This window comes from Xiphophorus hellerii, chromosome 9 (assembly GCF_003331165.1).
Source record: "Xiphophorus hellerii strain 12219 chromosome 9, Xiphophorus_hellerii-4.1, whole genome shotgun sequence".
Taxonomy (NCBI): domain Eukaryota; kingdom Metazoa; phylum Chordata; class Actinopteri; order Cyprinodontiformes; family Poeciliidae; genus Xiphophorus; species Xiphophorus hellerii.
In genome coordinates this window covers 23,510,524-23,528,725 of record NC_045680.1, presented here as the reverse complement: position 1 = coordinate 23,528,725, position 18,202 = coordinate 23,510,524, and the positions used below count along the sequence as shown (strand labels likewise).

The window sequence follows — 18,202 nt, the reverse complement described above, 5'->3', positions numbered from 1 at the left end:
GGGAAAGTACTCGCAAACAACAACTGACAGCTCTGAAATCAGACATAAACAGTCTGCAAGACCGAACAGAAACGCTAGCGGCCTGCGTATCACCGCACAACTATGCATGCAAGCAAAACAAACCGGCAACTCGCTGTTGAAATAAAGAATCTCGGCAGACTGCGTACTGCAGTGTGTTTAAATTGGCTTTAAAAGGGGTCAGGCTTTTCTTTTCTTTTTTTCCAAAGAGGAGGGGGGGGTTGCAGTAGAAAGCTATCCATGCCACACATAAATACCTCAAGGCAAAATTACCCATTTAGAGACCACAGGAAGCAGGGGTCTGGGGGAACGTGCAAGGGCTTGCTGAACCTAAAGTGAAGTGGGTTAAAATCCGCTGGGGTGTGTCCAAAGCTGTGGACGCCGTGCTCACACACACACCCGCCCACACACAAATACACACCTTTATAAATATCCAACCGCCTTCCCATGGTATCAGGGTAATGAGTTCCTGCCAAATCGGCCAATCAAACTTCACCGTATGAAGCAGGAAGAAAGAAGAAAATATATATACTACTGCGAGGATTAAACTCCTACAACACTACAGAGTTTGACTTTGGGCAGCCAGCCTGAGATATAAGCAAACTAAGCTGCTGTTTAGCATCCCAGGCCGGCAGAAAGAATGCTCAACTTCTCACACGGAAAACCTTCAACTTTTACTTGGCGCTACGTGGAATGAGCCTCAAAACTTTATAAATAGAAAATTTAAATTGCGGTTCTGCTTATGAGTGTAAGCAAATGAAACGGCTGCCGGAGCAAACAGACTGGTATTTATGGGCTGACTTGTGTTTGTTTGACTTGGGAAATCTATGTGAGCGTCCGAGCATTTAGAGGAGCGGAACTGACCTTTTGACCTTTACATTTCAATTCACTATTTCCAAACACAACTGATGGACACCATATTTTCTTGACTTAAATAAAAATAGTGCATGTCTGTGTCTTTTTGTGACCTCTGTAATTTTCTTTATTAATATTTTTTTTTTAATTCCAGCAACAACATTGCAAAAACATTTGAGCTAAATCTGAACCTATCAAAAACCTTTTGATAATGTTATCACTACCAGTTTTTTCCCCAATGTTTTTGTTGTTGTTTTTTGACTGAGAACTAAAAAAAAAAATACAAAAATCTGACTTCTTAGTACAATCCGAATGCACCATAACATCAGTACTTTTTAACGCTCAGAGTTGAAACATATAGCTGGAAAATTATGTTCATAAACCCTGGGAGGGTGGAAAGGGGGAGGGAAATCAAACTCTTCTCAAGGCCCCGTGTTTTATTGGACCGGCTCTGAGTTCTGATGAAGTTACAGGGAAAAACAGAGGGCCAGTGGAAGCGCGTCCCCGCACGGAGCGAAGTGCGTCATTTGGCAATGTTAGCTGACACATGCTTGTTATAAAGTCACAATGACAGAGCTACTGAAGGACGTTCTTTGGAAGAGAAACAACAGCGTAATGGCTGGTTTTAAAGAGCTGCTGACATGAGGTGAAGACAGCGTCATACGCCCCTGCCACTGAGCCAAGCGTGAAGGAAAGAAAGACTGCCGCAACAGAAAATAACTTTAAAAATGTAAACGTGTTTCCGAATTAAAACAACAACAAAAAAAACATAACTTAGCGAGCTGAATCTTTGTACAGTGAGCTATATTTGTTAAGTAAAGTTCTTTAAGTTTTGTCCAAAAGTTGTTAAAAAAAAAAAAAAAAAAAACAGAAAAAGGAAAAATTGCGTCCTCGTGCAGGGTCTCCTGAGAGAAAGAAGCAAGACGCGCGCGCCGTGCGCGAGTGTGGAGCGGAGTACTCACGCACTGCCTCCTGTTTGGGGTCCAGCTCGGAGCAGCACTGCTGGAGTTGGGTGATTTTCCCCTGAAGCCCTCTGACCCGCTGGTTGGTGGACGCCAGGTCGCTTTCCAGCTCCTGGAAAATGGAGCAGGCATGTTTGGCCAGGTCCGACAGCTGCCGCAGGGTCCGGGACAGAGCCACGTTACTGATGGAGACCAGGTCATCGAAAAGCAGACCCTCCTCCTGCTGCTGCTCCACCACCTCGCCTGGGCTCCGATACCTGCACAGTAACTGGGGCTTCACGGCTCTTTTGGCAAATGGCATGTTGTTGTGGAGAGAAGTAGAGGGGAGGTGGGGGGTAAGAAATCCAGCAAAAAGTCACCCAAGTGGGGGCAGAAAGCTGCTGCGTCCCCTCGCTCCCCCTGGTCCAGCCGTTCGGAGCTCAGCTGCGGCTGATGCCCCCCATCCCTTTCGTTTGTCAGGGAGAGGACTGGTGTGCTCCTCGCTGCTGCGCCGGGTCATCTGCTGCCCTAATGCTGGTGTGTTTTTCACTCCTCTAAACTAGAGGTGGGTTTTTTAAATAAAACGGCAGCGGGTAAAACCTGGAGTGGATTTCCAAGGGGACCCGGAGTCTGAAGTGTGAATGTGTAATAAAGGGAGATACCAAAGACACCATAGTATTTAGAACTAGGGTCAGTTCAGTTCACTTCGGAGAAATTAAATAACCGTAAACAACCTATTTGTATCACAGCTTTATTAAATGTATTTACATAAGTGCTCCTCCTTCAGTGTTGAGTATAAACCATTCTTAAGAGCTACTTAAAGTGCCACTTTTGGTGGGAAAGAAAAGGGTTGAAACCCCTAAAAGCAACAAGCAATTAAAGTAAAATTATACTTTATTGCAACAGCAGCATCTCAAACTGAAACATGTGATAAATATGACGTTCATTTGGAATACGTTTATTCATAGGGGGGGAAAGATATTTAATACAATCTGAGTAATGAGGGAAAAAAATATTACTGTGAAAACTTGTTAAAGTAAAAAGTTGCTAGGGAACAGATCTGGCCCAAGGCATATGCGAGTTAAGTGGCTGCTTGGTGACTCCACACCGCCAGGGGGCCTCCAAAAGCACCAAGCATAATGGGGGGAAAAACTATATTTAGAATAATAATGAATAATACAAACTAACTACGAAAAACTATTTCTCTTTTTTTTTTAAAATAGTTTTCACACAAATAATAGATTAATATCTTCCTGCCATTGGCTGCTGCCAGTGTTGGGGAAATATTTGTAAGATATCAAAGTTGTTCATTTGTTGATTGTAAATTTAGTCTTCGTGTTTCAAATAATTAAAATATTATGGCACACCTAAACACCACTCTGCATTTCAAAATCCAAATAATTTTTTTTTTTTAGGTTGTTACTCCCGATTGCTAAAATCAACAGCCATAACACTGCAGCTAATTACAAATGATGCTAATGCTAATTATCGTAGCTATGCCACACATGTAAATTAGCTTAGAAATGATAAAGGATCTGGAGTTGATATGTTGATATGGGGGGGGGTCTCAAATGAAAATTCACTTAGGGCCCCAAAAAGGTTTGGGCCGCCTCTGTTAGGGAAGATGAGAAATCTTTACAAAATGAAAGTAAATTGTTTTAATTTACATAACTTTTCAGCAAGATTTAGGAGTTTGTTTAGAGTCAATAATTCCTTAATATTGATTAAAAAGCACTGGCAGATTATTGGCAGATAATTTCACTGAAAACATGAGAAAAATGTCTTGTAATAAGTGAAATAATCTGCCAGTAGAATAAGTACTTTTAAAAAAAAATCAATATTAAGGAATTGTTGACTCAAAACAAGCTCCTACAATCAGTATCACAGGACCAAACCCCTCCCCTCCTGAAACACAAAGGGCAACAACATGGAAATAAATATTGGTAATTAAAATTGGCCTGGTTTTACTTATGAGGTCGATACCAATATGTTAAAAAACAACCAACATTGGACGATATTGAAGTTAAAGTCGATATATCATGCATCCCTAATTTCAAAACAAAAAATTTTAAAATAGATAAACGATGAAAGTAATTACAGTAATGATTGTTCAAAAACAACCACAGAAAGGAGGCGGGTCTTAGCGATGTCAATCAACTTTGTATACGTGAGCTACTGGCAGGGAAACAACTTACTGTTGGAGATGCTAACTAGCCTTAGCATTCGTGGCAGGCAATGTTGTCTCTACTAGACTACAGCTGGTAGTCTGCAGTCTAGTAGAGAGCGAGCTTGAGGGGTGTGAGCAGGAGAGTGATTGACAGTGGTAAGACCCTCCTCCTGGCTCTGATTGGTTGTTTCTGACTGAGTGGTGTATTTCTATATATATGTACTGTATATATTTGTACTGGGAGTACTGGGAGAAGGCAGAGGAGATCAGTTTTGTTTGTTTTTTTTCCAAAGATTATCTGTTGTACTGTTGCAACATAATGATGATTTTCACAAATATGTAAAAATCATTTTTGTAAATAAAGGTTAGATACACCTTCAAGGATAATTTAGTTACTAATCCAATTCTCACAAATGTTGGCAGTTAAAAGATTTTAAATACTTATGCTTAAGTTTTTCCTCTTATTAACAGGAATTCCTTCCCACCTCAGTGCATTTTTGCCGTGGGCTAACAGGCGATTGTTGCTTTCACCTCGGTGCGAAGGCCCGACAGCCTGGACCGGGCCGCATTCACTTTTGCTGAATGAGTGTTTAGCTAAATCCCACCAGCTGACGGAGCCAGAATGGAAAGAGGTGGCGGTCCGAAAGCGCGTCCCGTGGCCTAGCTAATGTCCACAGCAGAAGTGCAACCTTTGCAAAGCCCGGCTTGGGGACAAAGGAGGGACGAGAGACGTGCCGTATGTCGTCATCTTAGAGTAATGTTGCGGCAACAAAAGAGCCAAACTTGAACACATTAAAGCTGGTAATCTACATCGTGAGAAGAGTTGGCTTCAGCGTGTGGGCTCGAACAGACACAAAGCGTCAAGTTGCTGCAATGTTTCCCACTTCTTCGAGCTACTTCAACACATTTTAATGACATTTCTGTCACTGTGGATTTGTGTTTGAGAGCGTCAAGCCTCACCGTCTCCAGCTTGATTCTTCATTAATGGTAATAACCCAGCAGCAGACTAAGTGGGAGTCAGCTGGGGCTGCAATTATATTAAGCAGGCATATACTTAGAGTCCACACACAACTGGCATATGGTAGTTTCCCCGTGCCGTGCAGCTGTCATGTGGCAATGCAAAGTGAACACTTTTAAGTGGTATTTATAGTTGAGTGAGAAATGCCCCCAGCTAAGCTGTCTGTTTGCATGAATACTTGCAGCTCTCTCATGATGCATAAAAAACAAAACCTATGAGTATGGGAGGAGACCATGAAGGTTAATGCAGCAGGTAAATATTGGTTATAGTGCAGAGGAACAGCAAGCTGTCAGGCTCGCTCCAGCGCCACATTGTCCGAAAAAAAAACAAAAAAACAAACAAAAAAACATCCACCTCCTACCGCTTCCTGTCGTCTTCTTCGTCGTTTCCGCCAGCAGTAACGTCTGGTTGATCACATGACTCGTGTGGTGCGAAGATAGTGTTTCCATTACAGTTTTGCTAAATACATCTATTTCGATACCTCTGAAAAAGCACCCGCTTTGTCCGATAGAAACTTTTCATCGAAAAACATGTTTATTTTTTGTGTGTGTGTGTGCGCGCGCGTCCACTATGCAAATTTATTTTCGTAGTTTCAGTTTGCGCAATTTTATGGTTAATGGAATCGCAGGTTCTGTGACTTTTATTTTGTGAACGGTGTAAATTGTAACATTGCTATAAATTGAGAAAGATAAGTGAATATAATTTGACGGTCAAGGTTTTGCTAACAATTAAGCTAGGTCCAGTGAATTTGTGGGTGCATAGCGAATTACAATGATGACTTTAATCAAATAAAATAAGTGGATTTAACCCCTTTTTGACATAGTTATAGTAAGCTGTTGGTTTAAATAAGCTAAGAGCCTTTTTAGGTAAAAATGATTCAAAAGATTTGCTTAATTTGAAGTAATGTGAAAGAGTATGTGACAGAATTTATTGTCACCATAAATTAAAAAAAGTGAAAGCCCCCAATACACACAAATTAAAATATTCCTAAAAATACAAACTATTACTCTTTTAATAACCAATTTTTAGGTTGCTCCTAACAACTGCTAACGAGACCCCAGAAGAAAAGTTTAGCTAACGTGGGCACAATGACGTCGTATGATGTTGATCAATGTCTCTTGACAAATAAATACATTTGAATTTGAAAATTTGAGTTTTTCCATAAAATCTTTGTAGCTCGGAGGTGCATGTGCTTATAAACACTAACAGAAGAAAACTCATGAAATTTCTGTCAGGATAATCGTGTTAGCATCCGATTGGGAGCTCTTGCAGGTTCGGCCAACATCTGCGGCGTTCGGAGTAACGAGTCAGATTTACACATAAGCTTTGCAGTAACGGAAAAGAAAGATGAGTCAAGCATTAAAAATAGATATCTTTATTGACGGTTCTGATTTGCATCTTGTCGGTACATGACTTCAGGTTATTGTCACAGTTCAGTTCACAACATCTTAGCACACATGCAGAATCAGACATGCCAACATGGAGCTCATCAACTCCTTGATCATCCTGTGAATCAAACCGAACTAATGGCAGAAAGCAAGCTTTAGAACGCGCCTAGCGCATATGGAGCATCGTCAGGAGGAGTGACAGTGAAACTGGCATCAAAGATCAAAGTTTACGAGAATAGATTAAAAAAAGACAATGGTTCAAATCAAAAACAGCAATTTTTCAAGTGAATTGTGCAGATCTGATGAAAATCAGTTAACATTCTTCAGTGTGTCATTCTGCATTTTAGTCTCACATACTCAAGGTTTTTGTTAGTTGTTTTTTTTTTTTTTTTTGCCTACATCTTTTCCCGCTGTATTTATATTTTTAAGACGGAAAATGGAATCTGTAGCACCTTTATCTGCTTCATATCGCGTATGCCGGGACTAATGCGACGCCCTGTAAATTCAAAAACACAACTTGTCGTGATCGCCACAGGAAATGAACATTCAGACTCACGGGATACACTGTGTATGTGCAAACGTTCACATGTAGAAACTAACAGGACATCAGAAAGGAAAGAATAAGTTAGTCGTCATATTTTACATGTGCTGACATACAACGATAAAAAAAAAAAGAACAACTTTTTTTTTTCCCTTCACATCGTTAAATCTAATAGTGATCGGGTTCAGGGGTTCCTGATTAAACGAGGATTCCCCGTTTGTCAAGTCAACAATTAGGTTTTTGTTTCTAAAATGTCTGAGCCCTTTGAGATTTACATCGCGTTTATAAGAAAAACACAAGCTTCAGCTTCAAAACGTTGCTCTCATTAACAGAATCTGAGCCCATGCGTTTTGACTCGCCGACCCCAGTCGGACCTCAGGGTTCCCCCCCCTCCCGGCCCCCTGCCCGTCACGTCGAGGCCAGGGGCCGCAGGAGCTCCAGCTGGGACTCCAAGGTGACTCTCTCCTGGTGAACCACCTGCAGCCAAACACAAGGAAGCACGAGCTCTGATCAAGTTCACACGGAACAAAAGTTCCACCTCGGGCGAATTTACCCTTGTTTGCTTTGTTTACCATGGTGACGACAGGAGGGAACTCAAAAGGCTGCCTTGTTTGTTCCCTCATTAACCCACAGGGTTGAACAAAACGGAAAAGTAACACTGAGCCAAAAGCTCATTTGGATGTGATGACAAATCTAACGTGGCGGTGATTTTGACAATCTGGTCACTTCCTCACCTCCGGCAGTCACTGGACCAGAGGTCGCTACGTAGCATTAGCTTAATATTTTTACTCAAGCGAAAGTAAAAAGTAGCCGTCCAGGAAATTACTCAAAAGTAAATGAGTATTTTGTATTAAAAAAAAGGCAACTCAAGTAGTGATCAAATCATCAATTAGTATTTAAAACTTACATCATCAGATGGAACAAAATGTAAAGTTACTTGGAAATGTTGGTATTTTGAAGACCAAAATGAAAGTATTTCATGTAAATAACAATTACAAAATAAAAATCAGGCAAAGGAGGCGTTTTTTTTCCAAATCAATTTTTTTCCATGTAAAACTTCTGAAACATGAAGGAAAACTGAAGGTGGGTGTTTGAATCTGGTGAATGTTTGGTCAAAAATAAGCTTGTTCGTCATTCTGGTCTCTAGTGCAAATATCGTTGTACACTTTAAATCAGACAAAACTGACTGACAAGTAGTAACTTTTCAGCCAGTCACAGGAGCTTGCTCTCGGTAAAAAAAAAAAAATCCTTAATATTGATAAAAATGCCAGATCGTTTCACTCATGACCTGGGGAAAAAAATACTGTCACAAATAAAATAATCTACCACTTTTTCAAATCAAAATGAATGAATTATTGACTTACAACCAGCTCCTAGATCTTGCTGAAATGCTACTTGCATGTTAGTATATTTGAAATACAACACAACTATATTTGCACTAGGAACTAGAGTAAAAATACCTTGTAAGGTTTTGTCTTTTTGCAGTGTGATTATCAGACCTTGGAAGGCAGTTTTTTTTCTTGCAAGGAATTTTATTGAGCTGAAGGAGGTCAAAGGTCGATATTTATTTGCAAAAAAATGTCGTAAACCACGTGATTTCACTCCACTTTGTGACCATGCACTAACAGCTGTCGGTCCACGTGTAAAATCCCATAAATAATGTGGTTAAAAAGTGACAAAATGTGGAAAAGTTTACACTATAAGAACTTGTCTTTATTACAAAAAAAAAAAACCCAACACCTTAACCAGAGAAAATCCCCCTAATGTGAAGAATATGAAGTTGTCGAACCCCCGGAGATAAGATTGGATACGTTCCGAGTTCAGACGCTCAGGGGATCATGGATTTGTCCCAAAAAAAAAAGAGTCCAGGGTGGGTTCCTTCATAATATCTCCACACCTGGAATAAATTACGAAGTGAAGGTGGAATATTTGCTTCGTGTCCAGCACCAGCCGACGTTCAGGGAATACCGACTCAATCTTTCTGAGTGAGTAGGTGTCTCATAACCGTTATTGGTTGCCGCTACGCGGAATGACGTAATATAACTCCTTCCTTCTGCGAGAGTCGTAAAATGATCCCACTACTGCACTGCAAAAACACGAAACCCAACCAAGTAGTTTTGGTCCAGTTTCTAGTGCAAATATGTCAGCACACTGGAAATATGACAAAACTGACTTACAGGAAGCTTTTCGGCAAGATATACGAGCTTGTTTTGAGTCAGTCATTTCTTAATATTGATGAAGAAGAACTGGTTCCACTGGCAGATTATTTCACTGATTACACAACATTGTTCCCTTGTTATAAGTGAAACAATCGGCCAGTGGAACCAGCACTTTTCTCATCAATATTAAGGAATTATTGACTCAAAACAAGCTCATCTATCCTGCTGAAAAGCTACTTATAGATTATTTCAAGTGTACTTAGATAGTTGCTCTAGAAACTGGACCAGAAACACTTGGTAAGATTTTGCACCGTAAAGTCAGACAAAACGCTTCCTCTCCATCCTGCAGTCTCCCTGCAGTCGAGATGCCTCGTGGGCCCCGGCTCTATTTTGAAGAGGACAGTTGTGCAGGGGCCCGTTCGGTATTCCAGCAAGACCCGGCTCTATATAAAGACACGTATGCCTTTCTCTGCAGAATTCCTCGAATGCTTTGGCGACGCGGCGGAATTAGAATGAGCGTAAATCATACCCGGCTGACCTTTTGAGCAAAACCGAGAACCTGATTATAAAAGAGCTTAAACTCACAGAGGAATCCAAAAAAAATGATGTCCAAAAAAAAAAAAGAAAAAAGGGGAGGGGGGCAGCGCCTGTTGCTCGCCCCTCTCCTCTTTTGTGTTCCCCAGCCTCTGTCGTAAAGAGCGCCGCTAGGTTTGGCTCTTGGATCGCTTCCAGGGGAAAATGACAGGCATGCAGCATGTGTTGGCGGCGCGGCCGTGTGTGCCACAGGCAGATCCCCAACGCAAACAGCCGAGTCTTTGCCATTCGTTCTGCTGGGAGTGACGGGCAGAGAGAGGGGGCAGAGAGGTCGGGGTTCAGTGGGGTGGGAACGGGGGGACTTTTCACCGATTTGTGGGAGTGCTGGCTGTCGGCTGAAACCCAGGAGAATTCACACCAACAGCGCACCGCCTCTTGTGTCCGTGGGTAAAGCAGGGCGTAAGCCTCTGTCCCCGTTGTTGGATTGAACTGTCAAGATTCAAACGTCGCTGCCTTTAAGCTCCCGAGGGAACGGTATTCCCATTCCGGGTCTCCCTCTACGCCGCCCCGGAGGAGGCGGAGGTCTTGGAATGTCTTCAGGTTCACATAGATAAACGCACACTCCCCTTAGCAAAACTCTCTGTGGGTAACCACTGATCCCAGGCCAGACTGTTTGTCATGAAGGAGTCAGAGACTTTTCTAAACTCAACTGGAAATGTTTTAGGTTAGCAATGCTTATATTGCAATACAAAATACTGATTTTAATTATCAATAAAAGACAAATGTTCCTGCTATGGTCACGGTTTATGTAGGGAACAGAACCAGAGAGGGATGGAAGAGAAGGATGGAGGGAAGGAGGGAAGGAAGGAAGAAGAGAATGAAGGAAGGAAGACAAGAAGAAAGAAATGGAAGGAAGGAAAAGAGGAAGGAAGGGATGAAGGAAGGAAGGAAAAAATGGATGTCCAAAAAAAGGAGGAACGAGAAAAGAAAGAATGGAAGGACTTTAGGAGAGGAAGTACATGCATTCCCTGTTTAATTATGTTCAAATATGTTTTCTACTTCATACTGTTATGTTCAAATTATTCTTATTTTTTTATTGAATTGAAGTATATGAAGAAAAATGGAGGGTTAGAATGGATGAAGAACAAAAGTCTTTTCATTATTGAATTTTCTTTTCGTTGTCATCTGGAGCGTGTGGTAACCGAGGCGACCGCAGGCTGAGCGAAGCGGCTCTCACCTTCAGCTGCTGCTGGAGCTCGCTGTTGAGGCGCCGCAGCACGGCGTTGGTCTCCCGGTTCTTACGGATCGCCATCTGGATTTCTCTCTTCTGCCGGGACAGCAGCCTGACGGAGGGATTAGCCAGATTTATTAGCCTTTACGCTTCGCTCTCCAGGTACAAAAGAATATTTTAAAAAGTCACTTTAATCAGTTTGGAAATGGAACGAATTGTTCCAAACGTTGCGCAGTAGAAGCGCCGCATCTGTCTGCAAGCAGTCAGCGTCGTTATTGATAGTCGGTGTCTACTTCACAGCAAGGAGACGGGGACACACATGCTAAAGTCGTTATGTCTTTTTTTAATCAGATAAAGTGTCCGTTCTGGGTGGATTTCATGGATTCTCCCACGTTACACAACCGAGAGTGGACTCATCCAAATTCCTGAAAACATGGTCTCAGTACACAAAATCCCCATCAGTTAATGAAATACCTGAAGGTTATTAAAGCCAATTATCTGCATTCGGATACGGAGCAACCGTCAAACTTACTGACAACCAACTGGTAACAAAGCGTAAAAAAATAAAGATATAAATGCTTTTAGCTTTCACTGCAGTAGTTTAATCCCAAAATGAAGACTTTAGAAATTCTCTATGGGATTTAGGTCAAACGATCCAAACCCTTCGAAAAGCCACTTCCCCTCCTCGCCTGTGGCGGCGCTCCACCAAGAACTACAGAAGGAAACGACACGAAAACGTCTGAAGAAAACGAGCACGACTTCCTTCTTCACAAAATGTAAACGAAAATAGAGCGGCGTCAGATTTTAGTGATCGCCTCTTGTTTGGTAAAAGACCGCGAGCCATTTCTCCCGCCAGCACTAGACTCTAGAGTTTGTTTTGGTTGTATTTACCCAGAATGCACTGCACCATAGTTCGCCTCCTGCTTTTGGAGCGGTCTTCAACAAAACCAAGACACACGTTTTTAGGTGGGCCCAAACAATTTGGACTTTCTGCAACAGCAAACCATGGAGTTCAGTTAAAGCGGATCAAACGAGGCTGGTGTGAATTCACTCTAAAGAAAGTGAACATTTCTGATTGTAGGCTAGAAAAGCCTCCCATAAACATGGGCTCAAATTCATGCTTGTTTGTCACATTTCCAGTTTGTTTAAACTATGCAACCATCACACTTAACGTGGACATGGGAGCAGCTGTTTTCTAAGCTCTACACACATCTGCCTCATTTATATAGCATGTTCTCCCGTCTTTCCCATGGTTGAGAGCAGCTAACAGAAATGGGCATGTACTGTATTTTAAGTCATATTTTCTTCCAAGGAAACAGGAATTACTTATGAGTTTCCATGAACTTTACTGTCTGGTTGCCGGTAAGTGAAGAACTGGTCATTCTGCGTGTGGGATTTTTTCACATGGATAAATGTATTCACATTTTATTACAGTAAGCTAAATTCACTACGATTAAAAGGGTAAACTTGTTAATATAAGGTTGTTTACATTTTTTCTGCAGTTTTTCAACACTTTTATTTATTTCTTGGAAATCACGTTGTGTTTATTTGTGAGTGAAATTTAATGTGAACAAAAAAAATGGCCGTGTTTTTGGCTCAATTCATGTTTTGAGCACTAGATGGCAGCGCAACAAGATCTACATGTTAACACGCCGGCAAATGGAGGTTTATTTGTTTATTTACTCATTCAGGTCACATAGGACACATGATTTTTTCTTTACTTTGACTCTTCGGAAACTAAAACTTATTCGTCTACATGTCATTATCACATAATTCTCAGTTTGACTCAACAGCAAAAGTGATAAAGTTTTGAGTATCACTGCAAAATTTGAGCCAGTGATACTCAACTTTTGCAGTTGAGTATAGATCTATCTATCTATCTATCTATCTATCTATCTATCTATCTATCTATCTATCTATCTATCTATCTATCTATCTATCTATCTATCTATCTATCTATCTGGTTTCTTGTTGTAATGTTTTGTGAAAAGGGACCAATTTTGTTCATTATGATTGACTTGTAAACACAATCATAAGGGTAAAACATCCAAGGGAGTGAATAATTTTTATAGGCACTGTAATGTGCACACAGCAAGTTACAAAAAAGCAACAAAAAACAAAAAAGGTACAATTTTCCTTCCACTTCACTGTGAGCCAGTCACATTAAATCCCAACTCACACTGAATCTGTGGTTGAAACGTGACAAACCGTGGAAAAATCTGAGGATCGTGAATCGTTGTGGAAGGCAAAAGTTTCGCTACCGCTTCCCAAACTTCAAACTTCTGCCTGATTAAATCTAAGAAAACGTCAGAACTGAAAATCCGTCACTAACTTTTGGCTGGTTTTGGCAGGCGGTAGGAACGGCATGGCAGGAGGTGGAGCTCCGGTCTCCAGGCTCTGGCTCTCCGGGTGGTACTTCCTCCGAATCGGCTTTTGTGGCACCTGACCGTGAGGCGTGCTGGAGACGTCCTGAGAGAAAAAAAAAAAAAAAAATCAGCTCCTTCTGGCTGAAACACACAAAAATACGCAAACCAGCGCAGTCTCATTTTTTGCTGTTGTTTCTTTGCACAGCCAACCTGTTGGGAAGTGCTTCCCAGGTCTTCAGAACTCAGTCCAAACCTGGAGGCCGGACCCTGCTCTTCCCGCTTCACGCCGCTCTCCTCCTGTAACCCTCCCCCCAAAAAAACAGAGAGGAGAAAGCAAAATGATGGAGGGACTCTCCCTGGAGGACGGGAGTGTTGATGTCGTGATAAGGTGAGACGACATGAGAGCGCGGCTATAAAAGAGGCAGGATGAAATGCATCTGCTCCGACCGGCGGTAAATCAGCACCTTCCCTGCAGGATGGGTGGGAAGGGGGGCGAAAGACCGGGGAGGTGATGTACTGCTCCCCAGGAGCTTTGGGGAAGGGGGCCCGAGGGGAGGGCAGCCATGATGGATTAACTTACTTTTACTACACCTATTCGCTGCATTTCAGCCATTCTTCTCTTGTTTGATTTATCGCCACCTGTTTTCAGTTAGCAGAGGTTAACAGTGCAGAAGTGTAACGAAGGGCCTCACGCGTCCTACTTCTTCATTTCTTCTCTTTCCGAGGGCGAGTTCATGTAAAGCGCAGCTGTCACACTCAGTTTTCAGTACGCGGAAAGTGTTGATGGACCCGTCAAAGCAACATAAAAAAATGTATGTTTTTTTTTCCTTTTTTTTCACATTTGTTAAAACTGTCACCACGTCGTGACGTCACAGTACGACACAATCTGTGAAAAGTTTGAGCTCCTCCTCCCTGAGCTGCTATCGACGTCTGAAAAGAATGCACCGCTCCCGGTCAAAAAACAGAGTGTTTTAGTGCTGTCAATCAACCTTGTGTACGCACTAAACAACGTACTGCTGCAGAAAAAACGATTATCCGGCGTCATGAGTGGCCATGATGCTAACTGGACTGAGCATTCAGAATGAGCAGCCACACGGGGGGTGAGTGACAGCGCTAAGACCCGCCTCCTGGCTCTGATTGGTTGTTTCTACGTAGCACTGGGAGAATGCAGAGGAGTGTGTTTTTTTTTCACAGATCATCCGTCTCATGACATACTGACCGTTTCAACAAAAATTAAAATAAATAAATAAATGAAAAATACTACTTCCCTCCAGGAATTTGTGATTTTTTTTAATGATTTTTTTTGCAGGCAAAATGACCAATGTTGTGGCGCTACTTCAGTAATATGTGCAGGGAATTTTGTGATGTGTGACAATAAATGTGGTGGTTTTTTTGTTGCTCTCCACATCGATCTCAGGTTATATATTGACTTCAAGTAAGGCTGAGGCGGCGGTGTAGTAGCGGTAAAAGGTACCGCCACCTACAGGTTGAAGTTAGCATCAAATTTTATCCAATGTTTTTGACAATTGTTGTTCCAGAAAATGAACAATAAACTCACAATTATCAGTGTGAAAAAATGCAAGGATCTTTGATTCTTAGTGAATTTCCGCAAACAAAAACAAAAAACAATAGACACTGATTTGGACACAGTTGTTATCTTGAAGGTTCTACTTGTGTTTCTTCCAGAATCTAGAGGATCACGTGAAGAGCTCCGGCGGGCCGCATTCGGCCCCCCAGGCCTCGAGTTTGGACTTGTAATCTAAATGTTCAGTTCTGCTGCTTCCATTTTAGTCCTGGCCGAAATTCTCAAAAGGTTTTTTAAAAAAAAAAAAAACAATAAAAAACAGACTCTGCTCCTAAATGCACCCCAGAAACCTCGAGAAACATTAAGCAGAGAATGCAGCCGACTCTCAAAGTGACTCCATGTGAAACACGACCGCAGCCTGGAAACATTTTAATGCACCGGAGTGGTTGGTGCAGTTGCAGTGGAGCTTTATTAGCCCCAGGGGCAGCATGTGTGGTCGCCTCAGCTATAGGTCACTGCCGCTGGCTGCGCCATCGCTTTCTGAGAGGAGTCGCTTTTTAAAAAGCAGCCGAGGTCAGCTGGACTAATGAGGTGCAAAAACCAAGAGCGAGCTCCTCCAAACTGAAGAGGAGCAAAAAAAAAAAAAAAACCCCAAAAAACTCTGCTTCACACAACGCCTTGCTAAAGTATTCATGCTCCCTCGACGGCTGCAGGTTTTGCCGCGTTACAACCAAAAACCTGAAGGTGTTTTATGCTACGTTTCTACATAAAGTGAATTTTGAAGGAGGAAAGACGTTTACAGATACAAATTCTGAAAAATGTGACAAAGATCTGTATTTAGCTCAGAAACGCCTAAATAAAAAAAACCTATCTTAGTTACGATGGAATATTGGGGCCATAAAGAGAAGAAAACTAAAATAAAAGTCATAATAGTACCAGAATAAACTAGTACGATAATAAAGTCATTTCATCCTTATTCTTGTAATTTGATGATGATTTTATTTTTTTCATGAAGCTTTAATACTCTGTCTGAAGAAGTCGCACTGCAAAACGTACAAAATCTTAGAAACTATTTCTAGTTTGGTTTCTAGTGAAAAATTGTCAGTACACTTGAAATGAAGAGACTAACTTACAAGTAACATTTCAGCAAGATATGAGAGATTGTTTTAAGTCAGTATTGATAGAAAAAAAGCAGTAGTTCCACTGGCAGATTATTTCACTTCTAACATGAAATATTTCTTGTTAGAAGTGAAATAATATGCTAGAGAAACTAGCCGTTTGCTGCAGAGTTACTTGTAAGTTAGTTTTGTCTTATTTTAAGTGTACTGAGAATTTGTTACTAGAAGAGACTCGACCAGAAACAGTTTGTAAGATTTTGTTTTATTCCAATGCACCAAGCCTTTATGGAAGTGCAGTTTGCTCCAATTCCTGTAGGGGGAGCAGTCAATCTGTGGAATCTGCTCTGGGCACACCAGGGTCAACTTTGACCTTTTCGGCCTGCATCCAAAATGAAGTGTGTGAGGACAGGGGGGCTCGGATGTGTGGTGTTAAACCAACAATGATGTTTTTTTTCTTTAGTTCACTCCAAGCTGATTGAGACGCAGAATGGAGAAGAATAAAGGAAGGTTCTGGATGAAACCTGGTTAGAAGACATGAAACCAGAGATTCGGGGTCCAACTTGACATGCATTTAAAGGTTAGCTGTCAAGGATTTAGATCGAGGCGTATTTATGTTTTAGAGAGGCCCAAAGTCCAGGCCGAGAATTAAAGTGAAAAAACGATTTTTCTACAGAGTATGGACCCAAGAGGGCTGCGCACCTCACTTGTAGGATGTTATTTTACGGAAAATGCTAAAAACCTGGAATCAATTTCCTTCCACTTCGCAATTATGCACTACTTTGTGTCAGTCTGTCACATGAAATCCCATTGAAACACTTTGAGGCTCTGAGTGAAAAAATAAAGAAGTATAAATATCACTGCAAGGCACTGTGAGGTTTCATCTGATTCATCCTCTGCAGTGTTTGCAAAGTTGACAACATTAGGCGTCCTAATGGCTGAATCCAACTGCTTCAGAATCATAGCGTCTGCACAGTGGGACAGAAAAAGTAAATAAAAACGAGGAGAATAAAGTAATTTCACCCAGATTGTTAATCTTAATAGGGTTTTACGATGGAGTGTCAGGGCCAAGCTAAGAAAATTCAAAATAAAACTACAAGAAAAAAGTCATAAAATGATGACGACAAAGTCGTAGTGTTATGAGAATACAGTTATAATATTACTAGAATGAAGTTATCATTTCACAAGAATAATGTCATATTATGAAAATAAAGTCAAAGTAATATAAAAATAAAGTCAATAACAAGAGAGTAAAGTGATAATATTACGAGAATAAAATTAGAATTATACCTTTATTCTCATAATATCATGACTTTATTATCATATGTTTATGACTTTATTCTTGTAATTTTTTCTTTTTTATTTCTTAGCTCTAATACTCCATTGTACAAACCTGTTGGTCACTTTAGAGATCAGCAACCTGGATGAAATGTGAAGGAGCTTTAGAAAATATGGACTGGAACGTTTGAATAAAGGATTCAGTATGACCAACCGTGAGGCTGTAAACTCATCAGCACCTCTCTGATGTACCTGCCTGTTTCCCACATATTTTATTTCCCTCCGAGGATTCGGGGCCCCGGGGCCGGTTCGGGTTACAGTTGATCTCGCCAAGCGGAAAAAGACATACACTCACGGCGCATACAAATCTGCGGGATAATCCGCTGCGGCTGGCTTTTGTGAAGCTAGACGTCAGCTGTGCGGCGGAGGAGCGAAGCCGTCTCCATGGGAACTACAGAAAGTCGGGATTAAATGAGACAAACGGAGGCCGCGGCCTGTACGCTTCACGATGGGGAAAACCCCGGAGAATGATGGAAAACACGAGCGAGCGGATGGGATAAACAGATGAGGCCGCGCTCGCCGTTTGACCCGGGGGGAAAAATTTATCTGGAGTTATTTGTTCCCTAAACACTGAAGAAATTTATGAAGCGAGTTGCGATGATGTCAGGCGGCCTGGATCTCAGGTGAGTAATGGGTAACTCATTTGTTGCCCGGCGCCCCCTGTGGTTTGGTATGCTGGGGGTGAAGAGCGCTGACTTTAGCCAAGACATGACGATGTTTAATAAAATATCCTTAAAAAGTTGATTTCAGTAACTCAGTAAAAAAAAAAAAAGAAATAAAGTATACAGATTAATTACACACAAGCGGTAAATTTGATAATTAAAGCTTACAACTAATACACAAAATCATACCAAGTACTTTTGATCTAGTTTTTAGTGCAACTATCCTAGTAAATTTGAAATAAGACAAAACTTATTTACAAGTAGCTTCTCAGCAAGAAGTAGCAGCTTGTTTTAAGACAATAATTCCTTAATGCGGGTTAAAAAAGTACTAGTTCTACTGGCAG

The 18,202-nt window shown here is 41.3% G+C and overlaps 2 protein-coding genes across 6 annotated transcripts in view; both read right to left on the bottom strand.

Annotated features, from left to right (window-relative positions):
• The window catches only part of nhsa (Nance-Horan syndrome a (congenital cataracts and dental anomalies)), a 69,293-nt gene extending 66,938 nt beyond the window's left edge, over positions 1-2,355 (bottom strand). For all 3 annotated transcript variants that reach the window (XM_032572865.1, XM_032572863.1, XM_032572864.1), the window contains exon 1: positions 1,836-2,355. In XM_032572865.1, the coding sequence (XP_032428756.1) occupies positions 1,836-2,136 (301 nt within the window). In that variant the 5' untranslated portion in view covers positions 2,137-2,355. The remainder of the gene's footprint in view (positions 1-1,835) is intronic.
• A 4,003-nt stretch (positions 2,356-6,358) lies between these two features.
• Positions 6,359-18,202, bottom strand: part of reps2 (RALBP1 associated Eps domain containing 2) — a 28,371-nt gene continuing 16,527 nt past the window's right edge. The window contains exons 16-19 of one of the 3 annotated variants that reach the window (XM_032572453.1): positions 13,429-13,530; positions 13,185-13,321; positions 10,859-10,964; positions 6,359-7,405 (exon numbers count right to left, since the gene is read on the bottom strand). In XM_032572453.1, the coding sequence (XP_032428344.1) occupies positions 7,337-7,405; positions 10,859-10,964; positions 13,185-13,321; positions 13,429-13,530 (414 nt within the window). In that variant the 3' untranslated portion in view covers positions 6,359-7,336. Of the gene's footprint in view, positions 7,406-10,858; positions 10,965-13,184; positions 13,322-13,428; positions 13,531-18,202 lie in introns of those variants that run through there. The other 2 variants (XM_032572454.1, XR_004340518.1) reach the window with 2 other exon arrangements.